Here is a 9,308-nt window from a genome sequence, read left to right as displayed (position 1 = left end):
CGGTCTACGGGCACCTATAGACCCATTCGACAACCGGCCGTACTAACATCCACTCCCTATGGTTAATCACTCATGCCCCCGGGTATAGAGGGAACTGTTGTGTGCAAAGGTTTGTGTGCAATTTTATTTCAAACAATTGCGGAAAATTAAACATACAACAGTTATTAAGGCCAAATAGATAAACATGTTATCATACAAGTGAGGGGTAATAAAGTAATTTTAACTATTATTTGTTAAAAATAATCTGTCACTAAATGGGACTGACTCTCGAGGCTTCCCCAGTGGAGTCGCCATCTGTCGCCACCGGCCCGAAACGGGCTTTCGGCATTCGCGAAGGATGGTTGGACTCGTTTATTTGTTTAAAAATAGTGGATTGCTAGAATGACTTATTCTCAAACTGAGACCTCGTCAAACGAGCAATTTTATTAAAAGGCTCACTAATCCATGTTAATCCCAAGCGGGACCCTCCATGGATTAGTGGTTTTCATAAAAGGAGGGTTCGTGGAGTCGCCACCAATGTTTTACTCAAAACATTGGAAAAAGGGATAAGGCAATTGATTTAAAAATCAACTTTGGCCACTACAACCAGAGTTGGGTAAGGGAGTCGGTTACGCGTGGGGAAGGTGTTAGCACCCCACAGCGCCCCTTTCGGGTTCCCTATGACAGATTATTTTCTAAAATAACAACGTAAAATTACTAAATTACCCCTATTTATTCTAAGCAATTATAAATTGACTATCTACATGATGACAGTTTAAATATGCACACAGAAAGCAGTAAAAGGAAGGATTGAAGGGAAACCTCTTGAAGCGTGCTTTTATATATTGCAAAGAACTGGGAAGCGTTTTGGCATTCCCTCGCTCTACAAGCCCGCTCCTCGCTCTCCTAGAACAAAATTTTAACTAAGGGAATCAAAAAGATTTCCCCTCGACTAGGTTCGATCCTCCAGCAAAATGGCTCGGGGCTCAAGAACTTCGTCGGATCAACTCTCCGAGTGATTTCTAGGGCAGAACACTGCTCAAAAACCCCAGAATACTCAAGGAGAGGGTTGAAACTATCTCAAAAAGTGTGGAATGACGTCCAATTGACGTCATATTTATAGGGAATAGGCGCAATACGGCCTACAGGGGCAATACGGCCGTATTGAAATTTTTGAACTTCAATACGGTCGTATTGAAGTTCAATACGGTCGTATTGAAATTCAGAAATTTCAATGCGCCCGTATTGAGTTCGCTGCGGTTGTATTGAAGTGTCAATACGGTCGTATTGACTTCAGTACGACCGTATTGAAGTGTCAATACGGTCGTATTGACTTCAGTACGGCCGTATTGAAGTTTCAGAAACTTCAATACGCCGTATTGAGTTTCGCTGCGGCCGTATTGAAGCTTGAATACGGCCGTATTAAGTTCAGTACGGCCGTATTGGGCTTTTTCCCTCCACTTCCTTATTTTGAGCTATTCTAAGACCTCTAGACCTACAGAGAACCCTCCTAGGGCCTTCGAGGAGTCCTTCTGGCTGATTATCCTTCAGTCTTCGAGAGTCTTCAAGCTTTATTTCCGACCCGGACAATTTTAGGGGTCTACAGTTAGTAATAACAATATGCATTATAGTTGTGATGTTCAAAACCGTGTTGGGAATTTCTTTGTCTAACTTAACAGTTTCTTGATAATACAAACCATGTTGCTAGGTAAATCCTCTTGCCACTAGCCTTGCCTTATGTTTAGAAATGCTTCCATCAAGATTGTGTTTGAGCCTAAAAATCCACTTGGATCCCACGGGTTTCCTACAGACAAGATCCCACATTTGATTTTTGACTAAGGCGTTGAGTTCTTCGTGTATAGCTTGAACCCATTTAGGAGATTGAAGAGCTTCTCTAACTGTACTTGGTTCCATTTCAGCAACCATGACCTTTGGTTTAAAATTTCCAACCTTGCCTCTTGTGACCATAAGATGATTATTGATGACTAAGGGTGTAGCTCCATGGCTAGGACTTGTATTAGAATTAGTCTCAACAGTGGAATTATGTGTATTTTCAGTTAAAATAGTTCCTACATTGTTAGGAAGCAGAACCACAGGGATATTGGTCAAATGACTTGTAGGTGGAGGAGTATCCTCAATTTGAGACAACTAGAAACAATAGGTATAATAGAAGGATGTGTATTACTGGAAGTAGGATGACAACTTAGATCTTCGTGTATTTTACTATGTATAGGAAAATCAAATTCATCAAGTACAACATGCTTAACAATATAAATTCTTCCTGTTGAATCAAGACATTTATAACCCTTATGATTACAACTATAACCTAGAAAGATGCATGGTTTAGACCGATAATCCATTTTATATTGATTATAAGGTCTAAGATATGGATAACACCTACATTCGAAACTTCTAAATATACTGTAATATGGTTTCTTATGAAATAAAGTTTCGGAAGGAGATTTTAATTTTAGAATAGGTGTAGGAATGCGATTTATAACAAATATAGCATAAGCAAACACATAACACCAATAATCAAACGACAAACCAGATTCAGCTAATAAAGTGAGACATGTTTCAGTAATGTGATGATGCTTCCTCTCAGGAGCACTATTCTGCTCATGCGTGTGAGGGCAAATAAATCTATGAGTTATGCCATTCTCTTTGAGTACAAAACTAAAACTTTGGTATTCTTTTGTAGCATCTGTTTGAAGAATTTTCAATTTCTTTTAAAATTGTAACTTTGCCATCTTTTTAAATTCAAGAAAAGAGTTGAATGCTTGAGACCTATATTTTAAGAAGTAAGCCCAAGAGAATTTCGAATATGCATCAAGAAACAATATGTAATATCTATATCTTTCTTTTGAAGGTATGGGTGATGGTCCCCAAATATCAGAATATACTAACTACAATGGCTCAATATAGACAGTTTCAAAAATAGAAATTAATATAGATTTATGCATTTTTCCTACGCAACAAGAACCACACATAGAAGCATTGTCATGTATTGGTATAGGGATATTACATTGTTTTAAGACATGCTTGACAATTTTGTTTGCACAATGGCCTAGCCTAAAGTGCAAAATTGGTAAACTATTACATGTGTTAGATGAATATAAAGCTGAAATAGGAAAATCATTATTAGGATGAACAATTTGCAAATTCTCAAAAGCATATAGACCATTTTTAAGTTTCCCTTGTAGCAGAAGCTTCCAAGAGCCCCGAGATTTAACAAAGCAGCAGTGGAATGAAATTCAAAGAAACATGAGTTTTCTATTGCAAATTTTGCAACACTTAATAGGTTTTTAGTGATATTCGATACATGTAACAACTTATTAAGAGTAAAAGCAAAGTTATTGGAATGATTTTTGAGTTTTGTGCCAGTATTATGGATACTTAGGCAATTACCATTACCAACTACTACCTTCTCTAATCCTATATAAGGAGTTTTGATAATTAGATTTGATAAATCATTAGTAAAATGATTTGTTGCACCTGTATCCGGGTACCATGTGTCATCCAGAGAAGATTGAGTTGCGGAGATTGTTATCATAGCTTGATTGAGAGGCTCTTGTATAATAGCATCAGATGTGTTGTTCTGAGTAGTCTTAGGATCTGGTAGATTTTCATCAAAACGAGACCAGCAATGATAGGAAGAATGTCCCAATTTGCCACACAATTGACATTGAATTCGTTGCCCACGACCTCCACCAAAGCTATTTTGATTCGAGCGGCCAGATCTGCCTCTTCCATGATTCTGACCACGTCCATGCCTACGATTGGTCACAAGATTAACTTTCTTGTGTTGAAATTGAGCAACATTTGCTTGAGGAGTGGACAACTCATGTTTCTTATGCCTCTCAAGATGTTCTTCTTGATGCATCAATAGAGCTTCAATTTTCGCAATAGTGTATGCTTCAGTACATGTGATACACGAAGTGATGAATCCATCATATTCTTCGTCAAGACCATCAAAGTTTGCATCTATGTGATCTTTAACTGATAACGACGATCCAATTGCAGCCAGGGTCTCGATGATTTGTTTCACCTGTACGAGATACTCGGCGATCGATCCAGTTTTCTTGACATTGCGAAGTTGAATTTTTAATTGCTTGACACGTGCTCTTGTCTGAGAAGTGAAATACACTTTCAAAGCATGCCAGATCTGATGCGACCATACGCATCCAACCATACGGATCTTAAATTGTGGATCCATAGATTCAAGCAACCAATATTTCAATAGATTGTCTTGTTGCTCATAATTTTCGAATGCAACATTTACCGAACCCTCCCGTTCATCATCTGTAGTAAAAAAATTTGCAGGAATTGATTTCGCTCCATCGATGTGTCTTTGCAAGCAAAAACCCTTGATCGTCACTTCTGCATGTTGCATCCAGGTGAGAAAATTATCATCCATTAATTTGGATGAGATCACATTGGAGAAGACATGAGGGTGAAAGGGAGTTTCTGTGGAAGCCATGAGAAAGACCTAGGATCGTGGCGTAATTAATACCATGTAAAGGAATAATTCTCCTTTTGAGAGAACAGAGAAAGAGGAGAAAGAAACCTCTTCTATTATTGAAAGGAAAACCTAATACAATACAAAAGAGAGACTATGCTATATATATATATATATATATATATATATATATATATATATATATATATATATAGATGGACACAAAACAACTCAACTAACTTTTCTAACAACCAAGTAAAGTTACTTTTACATGTGTTTTTTTTAGCATGCATCCATAGTGGTTCAATGCATGAAGGTTAAGTGATTTTTTGTTAATGAGAGAATATGGCCTGTACTATTTTTATTTAGTGTTTTTTTTTTGTTCAAAGATCGTGGCACTCCATAGAACTCGAAATTGTTGATTGCATGGAAAGAAAAGTGGAATAGACCAGGAGACAAAAACACTATTTTTTTAATACTTTTTAAAAAATATATTATAAATTACGATAATAAACCTCAATAATTTTGATAGAATAAAAGGTATGAATGAGTTTTTGGTTACAAAGTTTTGGTATAAGTTGTTAATATACTCTAATTAAAAAAAATATGTTGGTGAATATATATATATAAGTATGAATTCATTTATTTTAAAAGTAAGTTTAGTAGAGTTACTTTACTTAATAATTTATATTTTATATTAATTTAATGATCTAACTATTAAATTATAATTTTTCAATAAATAGATTAAATTTATAAAAGTTTATAAAATTTGAAAACTATTTGATATTTCATTAATTGGAATTAACATATAATATGTTTTTATAAACATGAGTTAATTTGAATTAATGTAATAAAGAATTAAATAATTTTAAAATTTTATAAAATTTGTAAACTTATCTATTCATTTAGAAATTTTAATTTAATGGTTGGATTATTAAAATTTAATATTGTGAGTCACCAGTTTTATCCAAGTATATTTTGTTAGTGTCATTTTTACTTGAATATTATTAATATTATTTGTGTAAAATGACATGCTTTCACCCCTTGTTCCTTAAAACTTTTCCCAAGGATGTGAATATATAGTTATGCAATTATAATATAGAAGCTCAATCCAATAAATTATAGTACTTTTTGGTTAATTATGGTGATTTTGCTTTATAAGTTAAAAGGAGAGAAATCAAGACAAAATATAAGAGGAAAAAAATGAAGTTAGAAAAGACTTATGCAGAAAAATGTTTGTCTCTACTAACTTAAAAAGGATTAAGCCAAAATAGAAGGAATTAAATCATTTCAAAATAATTGATTTCAATCTATTGAAAAAGGCTTAAGCCATTTTAGAAGGGCTTAATCCATTTACTTTCTTCATGGTGAAGCATTCAAAAAGGGCATGAGCCATTTTGAAATTGTTTAAGCCAATTTGTGATAGCAAATAATCTCGTTACAAATCATGATATAAAAGGGGGAAAAGAGCAAGACCTAAAATACTCTCTTTAAACTTTCACACCTCACCCATCATTCTCTCCCTAACCTTAAAGACCATCAAAGTTGAAGATTTTGGTAGCAATTCTAATGGTTCAGAAACAAAAATGATGTCAATTTCTACTAGATTCTTCTTTTTTTCTTCTTATCTTAGTTGGTTCTCATAGAAATGAGTATCTAATTTTTTCTTTTCTAGATTTGATGCATGTAATCTATTGCACCTTAATGTAACTCTTGATTTTCACATATATGTTATGATCTCTTCTACTTATTAGTGATTCATTTATGTTCTTAATTTCTTTATGTGTTGATTGCTCATATTTAGAACTTGATTAAAAAATATTTTCTAAATCATGATTTAAAATGAATCACCTAATGGTTTAAGTTGCTTTAAATAGAGCTAAAATCATTAGTCTTTAAAAGATTTTCTTAATGCAAGTTCTCCCTTTTGAATATGCAAGGAATTGATATTTAAGATGAAAAATTTATAATTTCTCTACTAAGGAATTAGTATTTAGTGACTAAAATCCTAGATAGTATTGTAGGAGAAAGATTAACATATGTATGTCTAGTAAAGTTACAAAAAAGGGGTAGTAGGTGTAATATAGTCCCAAACATATCATATATGAATTTCTCTAATACTTATTTACATGTTTGACACTTATTTTAAGTTTCATTAATTTGAACTTTAAGTTTAATGAATAAAACGTTGAACATGTATGAATGTAGTGTATATATTCATTTCTTACTTATCTAAACTAATTGAGAATCAATCAATTAAACTCAATTCTTGAGGAGATGACCTTTCTCATCACTGTTACAAGTTGATTTGGTATGCTTGTATAGGCATGGCAACAGGGCGGGGCGAGGGCGGTTTTACGTTTCCCGCCCCCGCCCCCACAAATTTAAACCGCCCCGCCCCCGCCCCCAATACCCGCTGGGGGTAAAATCTGGGTATCCATCCCCGTTCCCGGTGGGTTTGGGTTTTCCCGCCCTACCCCTGCCTCCGCTCCTATCTTTTATTTTTATTTTCTTTTAAATATATATGAATAAATTTTAAATAAATAAAAGAAAAGTAAAAAATACAAATTTTTACATATAAATATTTCTAATTTTGGTTTATATATATATTCATACAAATAAAATTTTAATTATATTATTAAGTGGGGCGGGGGTGAGGCGGGTACGGGGTCGGGGCGGGGCGGGTATTAACATGTTCGTCCTGGCCCTTGTCCCCGATTTTATCAATCGAGAAAAACCTGAACCCGACAACGAGTTTTCCCTATCAAACCGGGGAGGCTTCGGGCAGGTACCCACAATAGCGGGTTAGATTGTGATGCCTATATACTTGTCACAAGATCAACATATTTTTAATTTAGAAAAAATTTAGAAGATTTGACCATTACAAGAGAATAAGTCTAGTACAATCAAAGGAGAGCCAAGAGTCACCAAGCTAAAAGTAAGGAAGTCATATGAGTCAATTTTGATAAAGATAAAACAGTAATGATCACTTTTAGTGATTAGTGACTAGTACCAAAAAAAAAGAGAAACTTGTCGAAAATACTTGGTCTAAAGAGATAAGTTTGTTACCAACGGTTGCATTCTTTTGGCTATTTAAGAAGAGAAAATGTACTCTTTAGAGAGGGAGAAAAATCACAAAGAAAAACATCACAAGAAGAATGTTCTGAAAAATGTTTTAAGCTGAAAGTATATATGTGATGTTGATGTATTTCACCATGTCAATTTAATTTGTATATGTCAGATAAAAATGCCTTTTCTTTTTATGTATTACTTTTCATTAACTTAATAATAATAGTTTACTTCATAATGCTATGCATTTCTTTTGTTTTTTCATTGATCTCATTTAGCTTTATAAGTCAAGTTTTTTTTTCTTTATTTAGTTTGCATTTCCCCCCTTTTTATATTATGAATTTGTGAAATTCTTGTGTTCATATCACACGGAGGTTTGTATAATTTTTTCCTTTAGTCTTTTTTTTATTAGGTTTTTTTTTCACAATAAGCTTCAATATTGCCATTTATTTTTTAATATTTTGATGTTTCGGTTGATCTTAGTTTTTTTTTTTTTCATTTCTTCACATAAAAAATAATTACTTTTTCATTTTCAAAATTAATGATATCATTGAATAATAAATGTAATCTTGATGTCATTTGAATAAATAATCATAGGCATATGAATAGCCAGTTGCTATCATATATTTTAATGTTATATCAAAATGAAGACCTTGTATAAAAATGTTTTTTTATTAAAAAAATATTTAAATATACAATAATTAATAGTATCAATTGAATAATAGTTTTATTTTTGACATTATTTGATTGTGAGAATTTGATGACTAGCTATTTGTTAAATTAATTTTGTATAAGGATATATTTTTTTAATAAAATGCATAAAAAAATGAAAGTTATCATCTTTTGATAAAATGTTAAGAAATACATATGCAATAATTAATAATGTTGTTGTACAAGTGTTTAATGGTTAACCATTTGTTACCTTAAATCCTTATGCAAATTTTTTTTCTTTAAATAAAATTACAAAAAGAAGCCCTTTTCATTTATAGAAAATAACGTTCATAAGGACTGTGCTAGGCATTGTTGACCACTTAATGGCTCACCTAAATTATCTAGTCATACATTTTTCCTAAGGCAAGACAAATTTAAATCATCTGCTTGTTTTCTCATGAGTTCTAAGCTAGGAGAGTATGAACCATACTACGAATATTGTTGACCTAATATCATCTCTACCCGACCCGTATCTTCCTATCTTTTTTTTGCTTTGATTACATCTCCTTAGCTCTTGAACTTGATTTGCCTATCCATAACTAAAAAATTTAACCATTTACTCGATCAACTCCTAAACTTAATCTGTGACACCCTCTACCCTACATTTATAATTACATAATAAATAAGAATCATTAAAATCTTTTATAAATAAAACCAAAATTTCAAATATCTAACGTAAAAGATTCACATTCATAAATTTATAAACACTAGCTCAAATGTAGAAATTACAAAGGAATGAAACTAATTTTTTGAAAACGGTTCATTGGAAACAACATCCTAAACTAGTCCTAACTACGCCTCGATGTCACATATCCTATCAGAGCACGCCTAATTGAAGTCTAAGCTTCATCACCAACATCCTCATGTTGATGGTCATCTGCAACATAATAGAATACACACATAGAACAAATAAGAGAGTGAGAAACATCTTACTTAGGTTAAGGTGTAAAAATAACAGTCAAGCAACACACACACACAATACTAAGTACAATCATAGTTATATATTAACCAGGTGCAAATTCAAGTTACACATACATAGTCATTCATCATGCAATGATGTTAGAGACTCGACTCATAAATGTATGCATGT

At 32.9% G+C, this 9,308-nt stretch overlaps 1 protein-coding gene across 1 annotated transcript; it reads right to left on the bottom strand.

Moving 5' to 3' along the window:
• Positions 1–1,683: 1,683 nt before the first annotated feature.
• LOC109793075 (retrovirus-related Pol polyprotein from transposon RE1) lies at positions 1,684–4,459 on the bottom strand. The gene is made up of 3 exons (XM_020352544.2): positions 3,161–4,459; positions 2,481–2,594; positions 1,684–2,127 (listed from the first exon to the last, which is right to left on the bottom strand). Exons 1-3 carry the CDS (start codon positions 4,457–4,459, stop codon positions 1,684–1,686), a joined length of 1,857 nt encoding a protein of 618 aa, XP_020208133.2.
• Between the last annotated feature and the right edge of the window lie 4,849 nt (positions 4,460–9,308).

Source organism: Cajanus cajan, chromosome 3, assembly GCF_000230855.2.
Source record: "Cajanus cajan strain Asha chromosome 3, NIPB_CcT2T_4, whole genome shotgun sequence".
Lineage (NCBI taxonomy): Eukaryota > Viridiplantae > Streptophyta > Magnoliopsida > Fabales > Fabaceae > Cajanus > Cajanus cajan.
Note: the sequence above shows the minus strand (reverse complement) of the source record. Positions and strands in the feature narration are given on the sequence as shown.

Coding starts and splice junctions, on each gene's coding strand:
- LOC109793075 (XM_020352544.2), bottom strand. CDS start 4,459: ATGGCTTCCACAGAAACTCCCTTTCACCCTCATGTCTTCTCCAATGTG. Junction 2,595..3,160: donor ACAAGGGAAACTTAAAAATG/GTCTATATGCTT, acceptor ACGCATGAGCAG/AATAGTGCTCCTGAGAGGAA. Junction 2,128..2,480: donor TGTTTGCTTATGCTATATTT/GTTATAAATCGC, acceptor TATTGTTTCTAG/TTGTCTCAAATTGAGGATAC.